The sequence below is a fragment of the Penicillium solitum genome, assembly GCF_028829755.1.
Source record: "Penicillium solitum strain IBT 25940 chromosome Unknown utg000001l_segment0_segment0, whole genome shotgun sequence".
Taxonomy (NCBI): Eukaryota; Fungi; Ascomycota; class Eurotiomycetes; order Eurotiales; family Aspergillaceae; genus Penicillium; species Penicillium solitum.
Genome location: NW_027072121.1, coordinates 2,933,697 through 2,953,424, shown reverse-complemented (window position 1 = coordinate 2,953,424; position 19,728 = coordinate 2,933,697). Strand labels below are relative to the sequence as shown.

The 19,728-nt window shown below is 49.7% G+C and overlaps 11 protein-coding genes across 11 annotated transcripts; 6 read left to right on the top strand and 5 right to left on the bottom strand.

The window, feature by feature from the left end:
- Window positions 1-4: 4 nt before the first annotated feature.
- On the bottom strand, window positions 5-1,277 carry N7455_001129 (beta-ketoacyl [acyl carrier protein] synthase domain-containing protein; the record flags this gene model as incomplete). Its single annotated transcript, XM_065603945.1, has 2 exons — window positions 5-503; window positions 571-1,277. The coding sequence occupies 2 exons, from the start codon at window positions 1,275-1,277 to the stop codon at window positions 5-7; spliced, it is 1,206 nt and encodes a 401-aa protein (XP_065462436.1).
- A 482-nt stretch (window positions 1,278-1,759) lies between these two features.
- N7455_001128 (uncharacterized protein) lies at window positions 1,760-2,708 on the top strand (the record flags this gene model as incomplete). The annotated part of the gene is made up of 5 exons (XM_040951356.2): window positions 1,760-1,801; window positions 1,853-1,871; window positions 1,928-2,011; window positions 2,067-2,501; window positions 2,563-2,708. The coding sequence occupies 5 exons, from the start codon at window positions 1,760-1,762 to the stop codon at window positions 2,706-2,708; spliced, it is 726 nt and encodes a 241-aa protein (XP_040818432.2).
- Window positions 2,709-3,596: 888 nt separating this feature from the next.
- N7455_001127 (uncharacterized protein) lies at window positions 3,597-4,547 on the top strand (the record flags this gene model as incomplete). The annotated part of the gene is made up of 3 exons (XM_040951737.2): window positions 3,597-3,953; window positions 4,046-4,157; window positions 4,210-4,547. The coding sequence occupies 3 exons, from the start codon at window positions 3,597-3,599 to the stop codon at window positions 4,545-4,547; spliced, it is 807 nt and encodes a 268-aa protein (XP_040818606.2).
- A 1,242-nt stretch (window positions 4,548-5,789) lies between these two features.
- N7455_001126 (uncharacterized protein) lies at window positions 5,790-6,053 on the top strand (the record flags this gene model as incomplete). The annotated part of the gene is made up of 1 exon (XM_065603944.1): window positions 5,790-6,053. One exon carries the CDS (start codon window positions 5,790-5,792, stop codon window positions 6,051-6,053), a length of 264 nt encoding a protein of 87 aa, XP_065462435.1.
- Window positions 6,054-6,242: 189 nt separating this feature from the next.
- Window positions 6,243-6,872, top strand: ura6 (uridylate kinase ura6; the record flags this gene model as incomplete). The annotated part of the gene is made up of 1 exon (XM_040951120.1): window positions 6,243-6,872. The coding sequence occupies one exon, from the start codon at window positions 6,243-6,245 to the stop codon at window positions 6,870-6,872; it is 630 nt and encodes a 209-aa protein (XP_040817958.1).
- A 483-nt stretch (window positions 6,873-7,355) lies between these two features.
- N7455_001124 (PCI domain protein) lies at window positions 7,356-8,826 on the bottom strand (the record flags this gene model as incomplete). Its single annotated transcript, XM_040951096.2, has 2 exons — window positions 7,356-8,473; window positions 8,586-8,826. The coding sequence occupies 2 exons, from the start codon at window positions 8,824-8,826 to the stop codon at window positions 7,356-7,358; spliced, it is 1,359 nt and encodes a 452-aa protein (XP_040817908.2).
- Window positions 8,827-9,382: 556 nt separating this feature from the next.
- N7455_001123 (uncharacterized protein) lies at window positions 9,383-10,070 on the bottom strand (the record flags this gene model as incomplete). Its single annotated transcript, XM_040951616.2, has 3 exons — window positions 9,383-9,772; window positions 9,826-9,902; window positions 9,950-10,070. The coding sequence occupies 3 exons, from the start codon at window positions 10,068-10,070 to the stop codon at window positions 9,383-9,385; spliced, it is 588 nt and encodes a 195-aa protein (XP_040818659.2).
- Window positions 10,071-11,149: 1,079 nt separating this feature from the next.
- Window positions 11,150-11,845, top strand: N7455_001122 (PaaI family thioesterase; the record flags this gene model as incomplete). Its single annotated transcript, XM_040951211.2, has 1 exon — window positions 11,150-11,845. One exon carries the CDS (start codon window positions 11,150-11,152, stop codon window positions 11,843-11,845), a length of 696 nt encoding a protein of 231 aa, XP_040818093.2.
- Window positions 11,846-12,072: 227 nt separating this feature from the next.
- On the bottom strand, window positions 12,073-13,153 carry N7455_001121 (thioesterase family protein; the record flags this gene model as incomplete). Its single annotated transcript, XM_040950922.2, has 2 exons — window positions 12,073-12,989; window positions 13,051-13,153. 2 exons carry the CDS (start codon window positions 13,151-13,153, stop codon window positions 12,073-12,075), a joined length of 1,020 nt encoding a protein of 339 aa, XP_040817905.1.
- Window positions 13,154-13,699: 546 nt separating this feature from the next.
- On the top strand, window positions 13,700-14,618 carry N7455_001120 (RTA1 domain-containing protein; the record flags this gene model as incomplete). The annotated part of the gene is made up of 2 exons (XM_040952037.2): window positions 13,700-13,718; window positions 13,780-14,618. The coding sequence occupies 2 exons, from the start codon at window positions 13,700-13,702 to the stop codon at window positions 14,616-14,618; spliced, it is 858 nt and encodes a 285-aa protein (XP_040818301.1).
- A 2,071-nt stretch (window positions 14,619-16,689) lies between these two features.
- N7455_001119 (putative alpha,alpha-trehalose phosphate synthase subunit TPS3) lies at window positions 16,690-19,602 on the bottom strand (the record flags this gene model as incomplete). Its single annotated transcript, XM_040951687.2, has 3 exons — window positions 16,690-16,757; window positions 16,808-19,515; window positions 19,580-19,602. 3 exons carry the CDS (start codon window positions 19,600-19,602, stop codon window positions 16,690-16,692), a joined length of 2,799 nt encoding a protein of 932 aa, XP_040817751.2.
- Between the last annotated feature and the right edge of the window lie 126 nt (window positions 19,603-19,728).

The window sequence follows — 19,728 nt, the reverse complement described above, 5'->3', positions numbered from 1 at the left end:
GATATTAGGATTCGCTTTCTTGAACTCGGCGTTCGGAAGCATCAAATCTGTCAAGCATCATGGCTGCTTTAATGATGGCAATTATGCCACTAGCGCCCTCCAAGTGCCCAATGTTGGATTTGACTGATCCGATGTAAAGCGGGTTCCTCGGGGTGCGATTCCTTCCGAGTGCCGCATGGACTGCTTTAGCTTCGATAGGATCGCCGGCCTTTGTTCCTGTTCCATGCATTTCTACAAACCCGCATTCGTCCGGGTTGAGCTTGGCCTCTTTGTAAACCCGTCGAATTAGCTCTTCCTGGGCCTGGCCATTTGGCAGTGTAATTCCTTGTGTTCGCCCATCTTGATTGACTCCTGAATGTATAATGACAGCTCGGACGGGATCTTTATCACGCAATGCGGCGTCGAGGGGTTTGAGAATTACGACACCAGAGCCCTCACCTCGCGCAAAACCGGACGTGGCTCTCTCGTCGAAGGAGAAGGTTTTACCCTCATCATTAAACAACCTATATAATTTCATATAGTCAGATGTTATGGTTCCGAGCTTGGCTTGGAGAACACAAAAATACACACTGTGACATTGACATAGAAACCCAAATATCTGGTACAAGGTTAAGGTGACAACCAGCAACGAGGGCTTCCTCAGACTCCCCGCTTCGCAAGCTCTGTACTGCATAGTGGAGTGCAACAAGTGAAGAAGAACAAGCCGTGTCCACTGTGATACTGGGCCCTCGTAAGTCGAAAAAGTATGAGATACGGTTGGATTGCAGTGAGGCCGCACAACCGGTGGCTTGGTGCATGGGGATAGTCTCGATATCGCGGACGTTATTCAGCTCATAATCTGAGAAATTACCACCGGCAAAAACGCCCACGTTCCGGCGGGCAAGATTCTCTTTGGGAATGCCAGCACTCTCCAACGCTTCATATGCGCACTCCAGCAGCAAGCGTTGTTGGGGGTCCATGGACGTAGCTTCTTGAACGGTGAGGTTGAAGAATGGAGCATCAAAGCGTGCAATGTCCTCGTCGAGGAAGTAGCCTCCCTTCGGATTGAAGGAACCAACCTTTGACGGGTTAGGGTGGCGAAATGCTTCGACGGAGAAGCGGTCTTTGGGAATGGGTGACCAGCCAGTTCGAGCTCGGGTGCATAGTTCCCACAGATCACTGGGGGATGTAACTTGCCCCGGCAGCCGGCAAGCATATCCGATTATGGCGATAGGTCGGGGTGTGCCTTGCTCGCCATAAGGAGCACCTTCAGAACCAGCACCGTTCATGTTTGTCATGGTGAAAAGTGCGGAAGGTGCAATTGTAACGCGATTCTAAAGGATTTCTGGGGGCCACGTAGGCGACATCGGGGAAATCGGGGAAATGGGCTGTCTAGGTGGCTATGATGCATTATATAGCGTTGCAGATACCCCTCCCCAGCACTCCTGCTGCGGGTCATTTTGGGGGGGGTGCACAGCTCAATGAAGCTGTCTCTGCTCCGGGCCATCGATTCTCTGCTAGCATTGGGTGATCGGTGGTTATTCCCGAATTGGTGACTTTGACTGAAATGTTGTACCGTCCCACATTATTCGATAGAGCAACTGTTTATGGGAAGTTGATTCTCGGCGGGAATCCCGTGCTTCTGTCTCATTTGCTTTGCACCATTTGTACAGCTCGAGCGGTAATTTACCTATTTCCTACTATGTACTTGTAGTTTATCTTCAATGCTGTTTTCTGATCATTATATCCCCCTCATAGATTGTTGCAGGTTGATACAAAGATGAGGTTCTTATGTCTCCATGGTGCCATTGGCAACATCGACGTAGGCTATGAGACAGTAGGATGAACATTAATGCTAACCTCTCTATCGCAGAATATTAATATCCAGCTTGGTAATCATCATATCAATTTGAGGATTGGAAATGAGGAATTACTGATAACATTGCAGATCCGCTAGTGAAGCAGATGGCCATGGACGGTTTCGCTTCGTTCCACTATATCAACGGTCCTGTTCCCGTATCTCCACCGGCAGGTACGAGCCCCTCGAGCTCAAACATTGATAAAAGCCGACGATATAATTTCCCTAGGGTTCACGGAATATTTCGGTATTAGGCCGCATTACAGGTGGTTGGAGGATGGAGGAGTAGCAGAGGACTCGATGATATCTCGTGTTCGAAAATCTCCCCATGGCTCGTCCCCTGAAGATGTGATGAGAGTGTTGGGTAAAGACTGGGACGGCCACTGGAACAATCACCACCAAGTCATGGAGTACCTGTATGATACGCTGGAGAAGAACCCCGATATCGAAGGCATCGTCGGATATAGTGAGGGTGCTACAATGGCCGCAAGTCTAATCCTGGACGAGGATAGAAAGTCTCAGGAGACTGGCCGTCCTCGCCAAATCAAATGTGCGGTTTTCTTCACCGGCTGGCCTCCTCTCTCCCCCGAGGAGGACGTGGTCCTAGCAGATGAGAGCGACTATACTCTCGACATTCCGACGCTTCATGTGGTTGGGGCAGATGGTAATTTTAATTACATATTGCCCATTTCAAACAATATACTCACTATGTGTCTTTGGCACAGACCCCTACCGATACGGCGCGCTAGCCTTGTTCAACATTTGCGACCCTGATACTGCATCGATGTTCGACACTGGACGGGGCCACACTATTCCTCGGTCCGGCCCGGTCATCACAGAGTTGGGGAAATGCGGTGCGAGACTTAATTGATAGAGCGTATCAAGTGTAGTCGAGGGCGGTGGTTCATGGGAAGTACAAAGTCCTTCTGTGCACGGTGTGACAGCAGAAGGCCCGTTGAGGAATACACCAACTCAGGTCTGAGGTGTTCCAGATCCTAAAAGACCATATTCTACAAGATATTTAGAGTTTGAACCTTGATATACACATTTATTCACCCAAATGTTATCTAGCGTTGCCTCTTGCCCTCTTAGTGGAGTGAAGCCCAACCCGAGCATCGTCAAATTGGGATAGTGTGCTACCCACCAGCAGTTATTGTAGCTTTTCTGAGCGATAATGTTCTCTCCAAATCAGCTCAAATCGTAATTGGAAATTTGCCTACTGCTATTTCACTCTCCCAAAGCACTGGTATGGTTCCTGGGGGGTCCTACCGTTCTCGAAACGCTGGGAACTCTAGCCGATGGAGCTCTAATATCCAGCCAAGATGATACACTTAAAGTTTTAACGGCGGTTAAGCTGAGCTATGACATGTCAAGGTTGTAGATTGCAATCTCAAAATATCTGGCTCCATACTTCGACATTTGGTATCATGTATCTCACCATACCCTAACCCGAATATGTACGAAAAAAAGACCAGGATGAATATCATTCACATTATCATCTACAATTAGGATTCAAAATATTAGTGCCAATGAAAAATTAAAACCACATCAGACCATGGCCTAGCCAGCCCCTTGAAGTAACGGTACTTCGTAGGCTCGGGGGGTAATAAGGCAATAGTCAACAAAGTCGGGGATTTTCTCTTCGACACCGAATTTATAGGAAGGAAACAACAAACGAAGAAGTTCAATGGATGGCGCTATTTCTCGGCCAAATCGACGGTAGCCCTCGGGTCTCGAGTGTGGTTTCATATCCTACAAAATGTACGACGTGGTCGTTAAGATCGTTTGGGCATTGTCAGCTGTCACCTTGATGTTGACCCAGACCTATGGGCAGTCTGTGTCAGAAGCTGAATGCGCAACGGGTGTTCATGCCATTATCGCCAGAGGTCAAGGCGGGGGCGACGATTTGAATGTGATGAGCACTCTTTCAGACCTGATCCTGAAGCAGATCCCCGGCTCGACAACCCTTGGCTTACCCTACGATCACCAAAACGTCCTAACTGACTATGCCAAATTGCACACTGTTCACGACGGTGCAGTTCTAATGCAGCAGTTTGTGCAGGAATACAGCGAAAGCTGCCCCCAAACTAAGATAGTGGTTGTGGGATATTCAATGGTGCGTGCGCCAATATCACACCAACACATAACATTCTGTGCTTGTATTATGACAATCAATCACCCAAAATGCTAAGGCTCATTGTCATTTAGGGAGCAGTTCTCATGATGGATTCTCTGTGCGGAACCAGTGAAGTTGGTTTCTTCTTCTTCTTCTTCTTCTTCTTCTTCGTCGCCGCTCTCGCGCGATCCTTCAACTCAACTAGTACGTGATTTCGAGACAGATTTAAGAGAAGACGAATCTGATCAAATATTAGTCATAGCTGCAATTGCATATGGTGATGAGACATACATTCCTGGAATGCCGCGGAATGTGGGTAATTGCGCACTGGGTATAGGCGTTAGTACTACAAACCCCCAGATTCAAGTGCCGAATTATAATCTAAAGCGAATGGATCAGCTTCTTCCCCGGTTTAACTCAGCCTTGTGTGAACCCTTTGCTAGCTCAATACGCAGCTATTGTGATTATGGTGATGAGCAATGCTGCTCGCCATGCCCACCAGACGGCAATGCCGCACATCACCACTACATATGGAAGTACAACCAGGACGTCGTGGACTTCATCAAACACCGTCTAGCCACGATTGGGCAGTGATTGTGTCCGTTCGATAATGGAAACCATGGATAATAGGAGGTGAATGGAAATATTTATCGATTACAGGTCAGCTCGGCTGCTTTCCGAACTATAGAGATAGCAAAATACGTGATGGGCCCTAGAAATGTATCTCGGCGTATTTATTGAGCCTGCGCAAGTAGGTTGGCACTGCCGCTCGTCCGTAATCCAATCATAATCATAGTATACTACCGACACTAAACAGGTTTGAGATATCTAAAATGGAAGGATACTACTCCGGATCCTAAATAATGGGTGGTACGTTGGAACTAGGTGGACAGTGCCCTTTGCTCTGAGACATATAGTACGACCTAGAATCAACCCCCTCTACGTAGTACCTAGGATGACAATAGCAAATAGCCTCGAATTGTAAGTATTGGATTAGTGTTCTATGCAAAAGCTAAAGCTTCGGTGTCACATATGTACTACATAAATACCTGGAACGATGGATGATTTCGGGTCTACCCCTTGATTTGTTCTGATCCAACCTAATTCAAATTCACCTTGTTCCTCCATTGTACAACACGTAGGCTTTCTATGTAGGAGGTTTCTTAAATGGGAATTTGACCTGCATCCAGTTTGATTCTGAAGCTTCTTTGGTCTCATACCTAATACCCATATATGATTCTCGGACCCTAGTTTTGCAATCCAACAAACAAACCATGATCCCTAGTCTTAAAATCTTGACCTCGGTGTCCACTTAGCCTGGACCTCCCTATGAAAGGGGTTGTTCCTGAAGTCCTGGAGTCTATATTCAAAGCATAGTAAAGCGACCATTGCTCCTCCAGGGCTCAGATACGTCCACAGCTAGCTTTTAATAATATATATAACGCGTGATTAACATCTCATATTTCCGGGGAAGCTCTTTAAGCACTTTTGGGTCCAATAATATTGTAAACGCAAGAGTGTGGATCTCATATTGTTCTAGCAAGGCGATATATATATATGAAGGTGACCGTGAAAGATGACGCGTGGAAGACACGGTAGTCGACCTTGGAAGCTTAATATAGATTTTTGGCATTCCTATTGGCCATGCATGGATATGAAGCAGTTATTAGTCTTACCTAATATCACTTGCCACTGAAGGTGAAGCCGAAGACGTACACAACGTAAATTGTACACAACCGCATTGAGGTATACAGATCAGCAGCTAATCCCGTTTCGGCGATCTCTCCTTTCTCCTTTTTTTCCCTCTTCAACAACCACAAGCCTCTCTAGTTCTCTATGTTCTCTCTAGCCCGTCAATTTTCCGGAGTCCGCTCCAAGCCTCTGCTCTTCACCAGTCAAAAATTCACCCGATCGACCCAGGTACCCCACCGCCTGTCCTCGAACTCTCCGAGATCTTCGCCGCCACGCGCACCCTCCGCCCCTCAATCCAGCCGCTCCAATTTCCCAATCATCCCAATCATCCTCATAACCGCAATCAGTTCCGGCGCCTACGTCTATCTCGTCAAGTCCCGCACCGGCATCAACACACGCCAAAACTAGCTTGAAGTAAGCAAGGCCTAGCCCGTAACAAAAAAGAAATAACCCACCAACTAACTTCCGTTTCAAGACAAGTGCTGCCCCTCCACACACCGAAACACCCCCCACAAACAACAATCCTAAACCCCCTTTAACATTCATCTCACCATCCCTCAACCTCCCAACCACAAAACACAACAACAACCACCCACAATGTCGACCCCCCGCTTCTCCACAAACGACGTAACAGTCGTCTTCTTCCTCGGCGGCCCAGGCAGCGGAAAGGGCACCCAATCCGCGAACCTCGTCAAAGACTACGGCTTCGTGCATCTCTCCGCCGGCGATCTCCTACGCGCCGAACAAGTCCGCGAAGGCAGCCAGTACGGCGAGCTGATCCGCGAATACATCCGCGAAGGCAAGATCGTGCCTATGGAAGTGACCGTTGCATTGCTGTCGAATGCCATGGCCGAGTCACTGGCGACCTCGCCGCCTCCGGCTGGTACCAAGGCCCGTTTCTTGATTGATGGGTTCCCGCGCAAGCTCGACCAGGCTGTTTTCTTCGAGGAGACTGTTTGTCCCTCTGAGCTTGTGTTGTTCCTTGATTGTCCTGAGGATGTCATGGAGACTAGATTGTTGAAGCGTGGTGAGACTAGTGGTCGTGATGATGATAATGCGGCTTCTATTCGCAAGCGTTTCCGTACTTTTGTTGAGACTTCTATGCCTGTTGTTGATGATTTCAAGAAGAAGGATAAGGTTGTTTGGGTTAAGGCTGATAGCTCGGTTGAGAAGGTCTATGAGGAGGTTAAGGCTGGTATTGAGGCTCGTGGTTTGCAGGCTCGCTAAGAAGTGTTCTTGTTTTTGTATCGATGTATATAGAGTTGGGGTCGATTTAGGGGGTGAGAGTTGTATGATTTCTTTGTTCGACTTGGAAATAGACCTCGGGAGTATAGTATAGACGAATTTAAGCGTTTTTAAACTTGAGCTGCTTGTTTAGATGGATGCTTGGCTCTCCCCCTGAAACCAATGAAGGTTGTTGACTACGATATGAACCAAGACCAGTCTAAAGAAATATAATATTCTTTAAGCCGGAGTAAAAAAAAATAGAACAAAAGAAAAGTTATCCCTCCGGAAAACATAAACAAGACTAAGATTGACATGACATGACTCGTGCGGTCCCAAACATCCAACGGGGGCAGTAAAAATCCAACCCTACAATTGGCCAGGGAAAAAAGAAATGCATGAGGAAAAGACAGCGAGATTTCCCCTCTATTAACTGAAAGATTTTTGTGTTGTGAACTTTTCCATTCATAAAAAAAAAGGACACATCTATTCGGCAGTAGCCTCAACCTCACGCACCTGGGGCTGCGCGGGTTGAATGCGTCGGCGGTCACCGTTACCGTTGCGGTTGGCGTTGGCTTCTTGGTCAGCCGCGGCCTGGATGCCCTCGCGGGCGAAACGCTCACGCTCGGAGCGAATCACGCTCAGAACGTTCTCGAGGGAACGGCGCCAGACCATCAGGCGGCCCTGGACCTCAGACCACTGTTTCTCACCGAAGACACGGTAAGTGGCGCGGTGCACAAGGAACTCGGACTTCAGCTGGGACAGTCTGCCCTCGACGAGGCCGGCACGAATGGTGTCGATGACCCACATCTCGACATCGGAGGCGGGGACGCGCAGAGCGGAGGCGATGGTGGCGTAGGGGAGCGAGCGCGAAGGGGTGGAGGATGCCAGCGAGGTGAGAGTGAGGAGACGCATCTTGGTCTGCAGGGCATCGGCGGACTCGGCGAGCACACCGCCAGAGATGGAAGCGAGCGGGTTGGCAGCCACGAAGGTCTCGTAGGCGTCGAGGGTGTCCGAGGTGAAGATCTCGAGCAGCTCGAAGAGGATGCTGTCGCTGGAGCGCAGGGCCTGCACGGCGTCTGATGCGGTCAAGGGGGTGAAGTCGAAGACGGTGGAGCGACGCAGAGCGGTAGCGAGTGCGCGCACAGCCAACTCGCGGCTCTCGGGCTTGCTGACGTCGGCAGCGTCGATGGTCTCGAGCGCTTGGACGATGTGAGTCTGGGCCAAATCCTCGTCACCGGCAGCGGTGGAGGCCTCAGCAATGGCGATGTGCAACTTCCGGGTGTCATCGCTGTCCAACTCCCAGGCGGAGAGCCATGTGGGGAGCTGCGAAGTGAGCTGGGGCTTGAGGGCTTCGAAGGCAATTCCAGATCCAGACTGGCGGATCACGGCCACAACAGCGAGGAGAACGTGGTACCGGCTCGAATCGTTGGAAGACAGGGTGTTGAAAATGGTGGTGAGAATAGAGATGGCGAGCGTGGGGCCGAACTGAGGCGAGGTGGTGATGGGCTTAGCGAGGTAGGTGCAGATGCGAGGAAGGAACACGTCGGCGTCGGAAGACAGGTGGACGAGGTGGACCAGGAGGTTGTAGGCGGAGGTGATCTCTGCAATTTTTTGAAAATCTAGATTAGTTTTTTGTCCGTCAAAGATCACAAAGTGTCGCCAGATTCCGACTATCTCCAGATCATTCTTTGTCGACGTTTTTCGGCCACTTACCCTTCTCGGGGGCACTGTTCAAAGCGGTAGCAGAGGACACAAGCTTCTTGAGGACCTCATCGCGCTGCTTAAGGTCGGCCTCGCCTTCAGACTGTTCCTGCTGGCGGAGAGGTTCGAGGAGCGGGGCGATCTCGGACTGGAGGCTACCCTCTTTGCGGAGGGCATCGATGTACTGGGCAAACTCGTCGGCGAGCTCGGAGAAGGAACCCTCAATGAGGAGGGTATTGGTAGGGGCGGGCATGATGTTGGATGTGGGAAAAGGAGAGGAAGAGAGGAAGAGAGAACGTGAAGTTCTTGATGGTGGAGTCTATCGATAAGTTGAGAAATTTCAGTGTGTGCCAAAAAAGTCTTGGCGAGAGGAACACCACAGTTGAAACATCTTGACTGATCTGCCCTTTACTCTTCTTTCGACTTGATTTCGAATCTTTTCATTCTGGTGAAATATTTAATATTTACACTACGATCTGAACACTGATTTTTTTTCTGGCCAATGGGTCGGCAATAATTGGTGATATTACTTTTAATCGAATAGTTCATGCGCGAAATGGGTCACCTGCGCAGACAAATAAGGAACTCCAAGCCAAAGGAACACAAGAAAGGACAGGCGCCACGTTCATAAACATGTGGACAATCATAAAGAGTCAAGAGTATTCAGGGGGGAATCGAATGTCTCGAAGAGGGTAAAAAAAAAAGCAAATGGCATCGCGATGAGTTAAGGGAATACAACAAAGAGGACGCTATGCGACCCAACCGTCAAGGGGTGATTAGCTTCCCAAAGACCGAGGAATCTCGTTCCTTTACAGGACCATGCGCGCAGCAACGAACATGAGACCAGCCATCAGACCAGTGGAGTACTGAGTCAGGTCACCGAGAGCGACAGCGGCGTTGGTGGTCGTGCTGGCAGGAGCCACGGAGGAAGTCTCAGAGCTGGAAGACTCGGTCGCAGTGGCCATGGCCAGAGTGGTCGAAGACATGGTGGAAGAAGCAGTGGTGGTCACCGCACTGGCGTTCTTGGAGCCACAGTCGGCAGCCTTCTTGCAGGCACGCTGACCCTCAGCATCGTTGGGGTGCGAGTTGATGCACTGGACATAGGTTTCCTGGCAGACGAAGAAAGGAATGGTCTGCGAGTAAGGGGTCACGTCGGGGATGGAATCATCGCTGCACACACAGCCGAACTTCAGGGTGGCCTGTTCCAACCATTAATCTCCTGGTCATATAGACGCGATACATATCAACATACCGGGTCACACGAGTTAAGCTTGGTGCCTTTGTTGCAAATTTCGGGACAGGTGTTGCGCTGGGCGGAGCAGTAGGAGGCTACTTGATTAGCATTGTGTTGTTTGAAGAACTGTCCAGGTACATACACAGGTCGCCAGGCTTGACCAAACCGATGTCGAAGCCAGCGGGGAAGGTGTAAGTGTCAGTGGCATTGCCAGCCATGACGGAAGTAGCCAGAGCCGAAAGGAAGATAATTGAGGAACGCATGATGAATAGAATTAGAGATGCTGTGTGTGTGTGTATGAGAAGAGTAGAGAAGATAATTGAGGAGAGGGAGAGAGAAAGATAAGAAGGAAGAAGAAAAACAAAGAATGGGCAGGCACTTTGTATGCAGAAGGTGCCAGGGTCCCAAGGTCCAAGGTATTTTCAAGGTTTTTTGGGTTTTTTCTTTTGGAAAACAAACTGGAAGGAACTTTCCTGCAGGGTAACCCCCCCCCCTAATTGGCATACCAGGTGGAGAGAGAGATATCACTAGCCTAACTAGCCTAACTAATATGAAATATTTCATATTATTTCTGTTGCACAGGCCCTGTTTTACTAGTATTACTTGTTTTGAATCATTTTTCAGTTATACGCCTGACCTAAAAGAGTCGGCAAAAGGTAATACCCACTCCAAATTGGAGGGTCCTTGGCTGTGTAACTAAACCCAGTCAGGTCAAGTTCCCCCTGCCGTTACAATCCGTACGAATCAGAAGCCTCTGCATGGAGATTGTTGAATGCACTATAAGTGCTATTGTGCGCTACACTGATACCGAGCACAGGACCCTTTGATAAGTTGATGGTTCCGTCTGTTTACTTTCGCATTCTTGCCCGAATTCCCAGATTCTCAGATTCCCAGATTCCGAGATTCCCAGGTTTCCCCCATCAATATCCCTTACGGTTAACTACCGGTTACATGCCGGGGGTGAGACAATGCATTGTCTGTGCGTGATAGCTGCATGATTGGTTCTTCAATTCAAGGCAGGGGAATATCTACTTCAAAGCTTCTGATGTTCGCTCCACCGCAAATCAATTTTCCAAGGCTCGCACATCATTGGACCGTGCCGAATGAGTTGACCCAATATATCCACGTGATTGTTCATCATGCCCTGATCCGTGATAGCCGGAGCCGAGGTTAATTGATTGACCGTTAACGCTGTTCCAAGGTTGGCTAATATATGCACTGAAGCACTGCTGAAACCGCTGAAACACCTTGCTACCTCCTTTGTCTACACCCCGCTTGTGACAATTGACCCCAATATAACCAACACAAAACAACAACGCAAAAAAAAAAAAAAAAAAAAGGAATGGCCGACCCAGCCCCCGCCATCGCGCATCTCCGCACCAACTCATGGGCAAACAACTTGATCTCCTCGGCCGACTACACACCAATCGAAACCGACTCCCGGCGCCTAAAGCCCACAACCGGTGAAGATGGCTACTTCGCGCAAACTCTCAATACACCCTCCACAATCCCTCACTGTCTGACTTTGCAACGGCGCAACCTCACACCCGCGCCTACCGAAGTCCCCACCTGGCTCCCCGCAACAAAACAAGATGCCGCATCCGCTGCAAAGCCCACCCCGGCCCTGAACCCTGCAGACATCATTATGATCTTCGATCTTAGCAGCCCCGGTCTGTCTGGCCACCCATCCACTGTGCATGGCGGCCTTGTCGCGACGCTAATTGACGAGGCCATGTCCCTCGCTGTCGCAGCGCATACCAATGCGCCCACAGCGCTCACTACGGTTGAGGATAACCCGCGCGGGAAGATCTTTACCGCACAACTGGACGTCAGGTATAAAAAGCGGGTGGTTACGCCTGCTTTGCTGGTTGTCAAGGCGCGAGTTATTGGGAGGGTCGGGAGGAAATTCTGGGTGCGGGCGCAGGCGTTGCAGGAGGATGAGGAGAGTGCTGGGGGACATTTGGAGTGGGCTAAGAGGAAGGTTGTCAAGGCGGATGCTATGGCATTTTGGATTGAGACATCTGACTCGAAGCTGTGAGCGTCATCCTTCTCTCTTTTCTGGCTCAAAACTTGAAGCATAGACTTGGGGATCGACTTCCCCGATGTACATTATGGGGATTTTGATCCCGTACATACAACACCCCGATTTTACACATAGTATTAACCAGCTAGATCATATATAGAACAGAAACTAAGCCTGGATTGAACATATTGAACATACAAAATCTATTCTTTAAATTGTATATACATCTATGAGACAACTATCTACAACTTCTCCATCTTCCTAGTCCCAACATTCCGACTAGCACTAACAACCAACCCAACCTGCGTACTCAACGCAATAACCTCCCCATCCTGATCAAGAACCGTAACCTCCAAATCCGTCCGCCCATCCCTAACAACCTTAGTCTCAATCCGACTATAAAGCCACTCCACCCCCTCAGCAGGAAGATGCTTCTTCATATCGACATTGAGCGTAACAGTGGGATACCAAAACTTAGCCTTCTCTCCAGCAAGCGAATTCCCACTCTCCTTCGCCGCAGCAGTAGCAGACACAGTATCAAACCCATCCAACGCCATGGGAAACATATCAATAAGATACGCCACTGCAGCCTCGGTCCAGCGACCATTCACATCACCCCCAGGCCGGAACCTAGCCCACTGATCAATCCCCATATTCCCAGATCGTTTCTGCTGCGTCTCCCCAGCACCAGGACCAAACAGCTCAATCTGCGCCGCAGCCTTACGGAACGACGCGAAAGGCGCCTCAAGCTTCCTCCAAGCCCCGTCAATCCCTGTCCGCCCTAGCGCTGCCAGATCAACGGACCCGTCTGCGCGTGAACCCGCCACCGGAGCAGGGTAAGGCTTCCACCCTGTCTTCGCGCTAATGCCGACCTCGGCGTCCGGCGGGCTGACGGTCACATAGCCAGCGACCATGATATCCATCTGGCCGGGTTTCTTTTCAGAGGGTTGCAGTAGCCTGATGTGGATTGTGCTTGTCCGCGCGCCGATCTTGACGTCTTCGACTTCGAAGGTTGCGGGACCTGAAGCTGTGCGTCGTAGGAAAGATAGTTGGATTGAGATTGGGGACGCGGCGCTTTTGTATTGCTTTGGGTGGGCGTGCGCGAAGTGCGTTAGGGTTAGTTGGTAGATTACGGCTGTTGTGTAGCCTCCGTGTGGGACTGACGGGAGTGTTAGCTTTTGGTTAATGGGAAGTGAGGTTTACATGGGGTTTTGATATACCGGTTCCAATGCACCATTCTGGTCGGAGGAAGGCGCTGTATTTGTTGGGGCCTTGTGGAGTGACCTTGATGGCCTCCTGGAATGATGGGTTGACGGTGGACATGACTGTGATGTTTGATATATACGGCGTTTAGGTGGGATGGTCTCAAGGTCTAAGCAAGATCATTTATATGGCTGATATAGAACCCTTTCCCCACATACCAAGGTTATCGCATCGGTGAACCTCGGCTTTTTCCCCAGACAGCCGAGAAGCTGAGTCAGCGGATTAACCTCCAGGACGGGGAACGGGGATTTTTTTAGGTCCCAAGGACATTGAAGCGAGAAGGTTGGAATATGGCAAATGCATCTAAATTTGTGATGCAAGAGGGTTGTGTGAACAGGAAGAGATCGAAGTTAGGGGGTCTCTATGATTTAGATAGGACCCTGCGATAGGTCCGATCGGGAAACGATCAGAAATCCATTCATGGATTCCGCTACGCGACGTTCCTTGGTGGAGCTTGGCAGCTCGCGTAGAGGAGTCTGGGCTAATCAAATTTCCATTTAATATCCAGAATACGAGAACGAGGGAAATTCCATTAGCGTGTTCGTTAATGCTACCTACATTTAAAACGTTCGACCCCGTTCTGCAACAGATCTGAGGACAGAACAGATGGAGAACCATATCGCAGGTATGGCACTTGAACGCAGCTTTTCGGGCTATCATTTCAGATCACTAACAAAAAAGAATAGAACGATCGTATGGCTATGTTGACCCCAATTTCCCAAACCCAGGCGGCGAAAAGGATACCCCTGTGATCATTTATGGCTATACGCCTTCTATCGCTCTAGCTGCCTTCGCAGCCGCATGGTTTTTTCTTCACTTTGTCTACCACACGGCACAAACTATCAAAACCCGTAGCTGGTGGTGGATGACCTTTTCCGCTGGTCTGATTTTCGAGGTGATAGGGTACATTGCACGATCCCTCTCCGCTAAAAAGGATCCTTATCACCTCATCTACTTCATCCTCAACTACTTCTTCATCGTTGTGGCGCCTGTATTGCTTGCCGCTGGTATCTACACCATTCTATCGGCATTGATCCCACGAGTAGGGACCAAGTATTCATTCCTACCCCCGAAGATCATCCTAGCCTTCTTCATTACTTCGGATGTCATCTCAACAATCGTCCAAGTCGCCGGTGCGTGTCTCATTGGCATTACAGAGTCGCGCCGGGAAGATCCCACAACGGCGAACAATATCCTCTTGGGTGGCCTTGCGTACCAGGTCTTCGTTATGACAATTTTCGTCATCGTGGCGGCGAGCTTCCAGTTCCGAGCTCGACATGCCATCAGAGCAAATGGGCTTGGGCTCTTCTGCTTGGCTTTTTCCATTTCGACCCTCATGGTTTATTTGAGAACTATCTTCCGTCTTGCGGAAACTGGTCAAGGTCTTATGGGAGAGCTGCAAACCAATGAGGTCTATTTCGCATGCCTTGAATTCGCGCCTATTGCGCTAGTGGCTCTTCTCTTTGCTCTGTGGTATCCTGGCCGCTGTGTAGGCGCAGCGGTGCGGGTTAATGATAAACCATAGAAAATATAATGTATGCTTTTTTGTCTTGGTCTGAGTGAGTCGCATATCCTTAACTTGTAATTATCACAACTGCCAAGATAGGAAAGCCCCGTATGTTGGTACCTGCCTATTCAGGCAGAACGGCACCTTCCTAGAGTATATCAATGCAAGACAGAACCTTTGACCAAAATCCCACTTCCAACCTCATCCATCTCCTTTCCCTCTTGTCAACTTATATTTATACCCGCTCAATGGGTTCTCAGCCAGGCGTTCTCTAGCAACCCACAGCACTCAGGCAGCGATGCATCCTAGCCACCTGGCATCTCACCCCATTTGGCAGCGACCACAACTCCATCGGATCTGCCGCAGGAAATTCTTCAGTTCTCCGTTTTACATCAGACAGATAGACAGCAACGAGACTACCTGTTCCTAGTACAGAACTACTGGCCGACAGAGCTAGAAGTCGCCTGCCTGGTTTGGCGTACTACAAAAGATACGCTATCTGATCCTTGCGATCCAGCGTCAAAGCCAATGGCAGTCAGTGCCATGGTCAACATTGCAGTGAACACCAATCTATGCTTGACTGCGACCGAGAATCAAAACCTTAGGCTTGTACGAGCCGCACAGTTCATCCAGACCTTCACCCTGAAAGTTTTCCACGCTCAGGAACTATAAACAAAGTTGCCGACGTCCTATCTACCCGATGGAATTAGTGTAAGCTTTTGACGACACCGGGGGCAACATAAATTGGACAACCACATACTCCCTGTGGACTGGCTTGAGTCATGCGAGCGGAAAGTGGGAAAGGCAATCCAGAACAGGCCCCCAAATTGAATTCTCAGCCTCCCCCTGACACCTATCTTACGGCCTCTACATCCAAAAGGTAAAGGAGACTCGTCTCCATCTACTCTGATTCAAAGGGTGTGCGCTTGTCCACCTATGTGCGGCCTTTTGACGGCAAGTCGCGGGCATGTGCTTTGGCTGTCTGAAGCTGCCTAAAGTCTACCTCGATATACTCCTGGTAATCGACAGGAACACCATCCGACCCATGGTGAAACCTACCCCAAGGACTGCGCACACATTCTGCCTTGTGGTCGACCAATGAAAAATGGAGCCATCAATGAGTCGGAGGATTCTCAGTGTGCGCTTACTTGGCCTATTCCTTACTGGAGCGGTAGTCATTGGACGGAAATGGCAGCTTCTATCAATACATCGGGAGCAAGGGAAAATGCTTTTAAATGTACCTCTCTCACTTAACAGCTCATACCGGCAACGTTGACGGGGTTTTGGTGGCAATTCTTTCATGATTCAATGGGCCTTGAGAAGATCACAACCACACATTCTCCGCCATCTGCGCACCCTATTCGACCCACATAGGCAGCTGTGCCAAAATCATCATACCTCGTTTGACTGACATTCATGGTGTTTGTCATCAAACTCCTGAGAAAATGCAACGTTGAAGGTCAATCATGTTTGCCTATATCTTCTCTTATAGCAGCATGGGCCTTGACCAAGCATACCCGGGAATTCACGTGGCTCCTGCACATATGTGTCGCGAACCGCGACTGGAAGGGACCGAGTGGTGGATTTTATTGTCCTTTCGACGTCGACTACCTGTCAAAAATACCAAACACCACCCACCCTTACCACTCTAAGGCTTATGCTCATTGTGCTAAGCACCATAAAGTCTGCGATCCGACGTGTTAAAAAATCCAGTGGGGTTGTATGAGCTGAATGAACCCGGCATTTATGAAGGGCTACCGAAATGACTAAGATATGGTAATTCACAAGGATTCACGGATTCACCAGGAAAATTTCCTGTTGTTCTAGTCATATTTTTTTTCTTCTTCTTTTCTAAACTTTAACCCGAAATTATTAGAAGATGCCAATGCAAATATGTCTTCCTGCAGAGCCTCCATGTATGTACTATGTCAACTTGATCAAAAATGCGCCGCAACAGTTGTATGCCAGCACCCAATCATAGTTGCTAAAGAAAATGAAAAACTCCGGTCCTTTTTGCTATCTTCGTGTATTCGTCTTCGCATGTTCATATCCGGGAAAATCTGTCAAGTAAATCAAATTGCTCACTAGATCACTCTCGCAATAGCGATTTAGTTTGGCCCTGTTGTGCTGCCAATTGTTGCAGACAAGAAAGAACGCCTATAGGAATTAGTCAACGGAAATAACATAGAATATCATCCTAAACTTACCAGTAACTCCCTGTGTCAGGGTAGCCTTGGCCTCCGTGCTACGCGAGCCCAATGTGACAGTCATAGCATAGTCGACGGCCTTTGCTCTGTGTAGCTTATTAGCCCACCGGAAGACCGGCTCGTCTTCACGGTTATCGCCGATAACCAACAAGAAATCAGGTCTGATGACATCTTCGTTTTTGTCGGCATTTGCCATAAACCATTTCCAGACTAGTTCAGCCGCAGAGGCCTTGTTGGTGTGGGTGGTCTCCACGATCAAAGCACCCTCAACGGGAATCGCATGCACGTCTAAGTTAGCACACGCATCGTTGATATTGCCTGCACATTCAGCAGCAGATCGAGCGGCAGCTTGGCGGTCTTCGGTGGATCCGTGGTGGAAGACGAGCGAGCAATGCCGCTCCTCGATCCAGCTACCTTCGACTCGAGCGTGGAAGTATTCCAGGATATTAGACACGGATGCCTTCCACGCTCTGACATGCAGCTTGTCTGCAAGATGGGTCCAGGTATCGGCGTTTGGCTCGCGCACGAAACACCCGTTCTCGGCAATCAGGCCCAGATTGTTGACTTGTCGGAACAGTCGTTCCATTTCCTCTGGCATGCGTGCGCTCATTACGTAGACGACGTTGGCGGGATCTTCGGTTAATTCGTTTAGGGTTGTGATGGCGCGCTGTGGCGTGGTCAGAATGATGCTGCGCGGTGATCCCCAAGAGGCTAGCGTGTCTTCGTAATCGACGATCATGAGCCGTTGCTTGGATTGGCGATATCGCTCGGTGAGTCGAGATACGGACAGTCGGGGCACGGCCATAATTTCTCGCGAAGATTGCTCGTTCCAGACACGGCTGAGCGTTTCACTGAATGATTTCACCCAGTTGGCGGTCGAGTTCTTCAACACTGCACGGAGGAGTTCCTCCCAAACCTGCTTCCGTTCCTTTTCGTCGCGAGTCAGTGCTGTGTGAATTGCTTCGCAACACTGGCGGTAATCCCAAGGGTTGACCAAAAGAGCATGGTTTCCAAAAACAGATGCGCTGCCAGTGAACTCGCTAAGAATTAATGACCCGTAGGCTTTGTCGCCGCATCGACCATCCTGACAGTAGACAAACTCATGACTAGTCAGATTCATTCCCTCGCGTAGGCTGGTGATCATCAGGGCATCTGCCACAGTGATGAGAGCAAGATACTGCGGGAAGGCTAAATCTTGTTTGAGGAATACCAAAGGCTGATGAGCGAGGGTCGAGTGTGTGGAGTTGATCCGCATGGCAATATCAGAGAGAGTCGCTTCCAGCTCTGGTTGTTCCGTGGTGCTGGTTGCGACTTGAATCAACACAACTTTATCAGCCCATTCTGGGTAGGTATTGAGGAAAAGCTCATAGCTGAGAAGCTTTTGGCGAATACCGCGAACGGAATCGATTTTGTCGCGAGAGACGATGAGGCGCTTTCCTTGGTAGCGCTCCGAGATTGTACCGACCCATCGCTCCACATCCGTTGCCTGGCGGCGCTTATCCCAAGAAGTCGGGTCGATGCCGATAGGGAATGTGCCAACATTGACAAACCCATCTTCTAACTGAATTCCTTCGGGCGTTGCTTCCACACACAAGATCCGACTGCATGTCTGAAGGAAGTGCCGGCAGTATTCATCCGTTTGGAACCCAATAAGGTTGGCACCAAGAATGCCCTGGAGGAGCTCCTTGCGTGGTGCCAAGCACTTGAAGACCTCCGACGAAGGGAAAGCAATATGCAGGAAAAATCCAATTTGTGCATCTGGCACCAACTTGCGAAGCATAGCTGGAACCAGTAACAGATGATAATCCTGGACCCAGATCGAATCACCCCGTTTCCAATGCTTAGCAATGCGCTCTGCAAAGGCCTGGTTCAGTTTGACGTAGTAGATCCATGAGTGGTCCTCGTAGGCTTTGCTCTTCGGATTATCTGGGATCTGATAATGAAATACGGGCCAAAGAATGGACTTGCAAAAATGCGTGTAGTGCCCATCGAAGTCATCGTCATTTACAAACACCGTCAAAGACCCATACTCATCTTCCAATTTCTCCGCGATGTCCCGCCGGGTGTGTTTTGCCAAGGCGTCAGTGGGCATACCCAGGGTGCCCACCCACATCATGTTGTCCAAGCCCCCCGCGTCTGTTGCAGATCGCACCGCATTGCGCAGGCCACCATTGCCCTGCTCCGCAATCTCGATGGTCCATTCGGCTTTTGAAAACGACAGTTTTCGGCTCGCTGTGCTGGCCTTTCGTAGTCTCGCATGGGAAGCAATGGTCTCGGCTGCAGGAGGCCGATACGGGACAGCTTCCTTGGCGGGGCGAAGATCTTGGTGCTTGAGGATGGATGGGGATGGCGAGAAGCCCGTCACTGGCTTTGGCTGATTGAGCGAGGTTGTGGCACCCCATACCGGGGAATGACCCTCACTCTCCGTGAGGAGCCGGTTATCCTGCTCGGTAGGCAAAGGGAACGGGAACCCGTTTTTCTCTTGCTCTGTCTTGGCTACTTGGGCAGCAAAGATGCGCTCATGATCCGTTGTAGCCCCTGGTGTCAGACCCGGCGTTTTCCCTGGATTTTTCTTCTCAAACAGGCTGGCCGCAGAATCGGAGATGGGTGTGATCCCTTCGATGGTGGGATTTGCAGACGGAGGACTAAGAGGGGGAGAGCGAGCGCGCGAGTTGTTGATATGAAAATCGACAGTGTAGGGCAAGAATCTATGTAGGAAAGTCATCAGTTAGCAAGATGTAGTTGAGGGTCCAGTAATCGATAACCACATACAAAGATGCTATGAAGACCGTCATAGTGATTGAGCCCAACCTAAGTGGATAGGCAGAAGAATATTAAAAACAATGTGAGAGAGAGAACCTGCAGCTTTTGACGATAGTGGTAGGAAGATATATGCGACAAGCAAACTAGCGGCTGGAGTC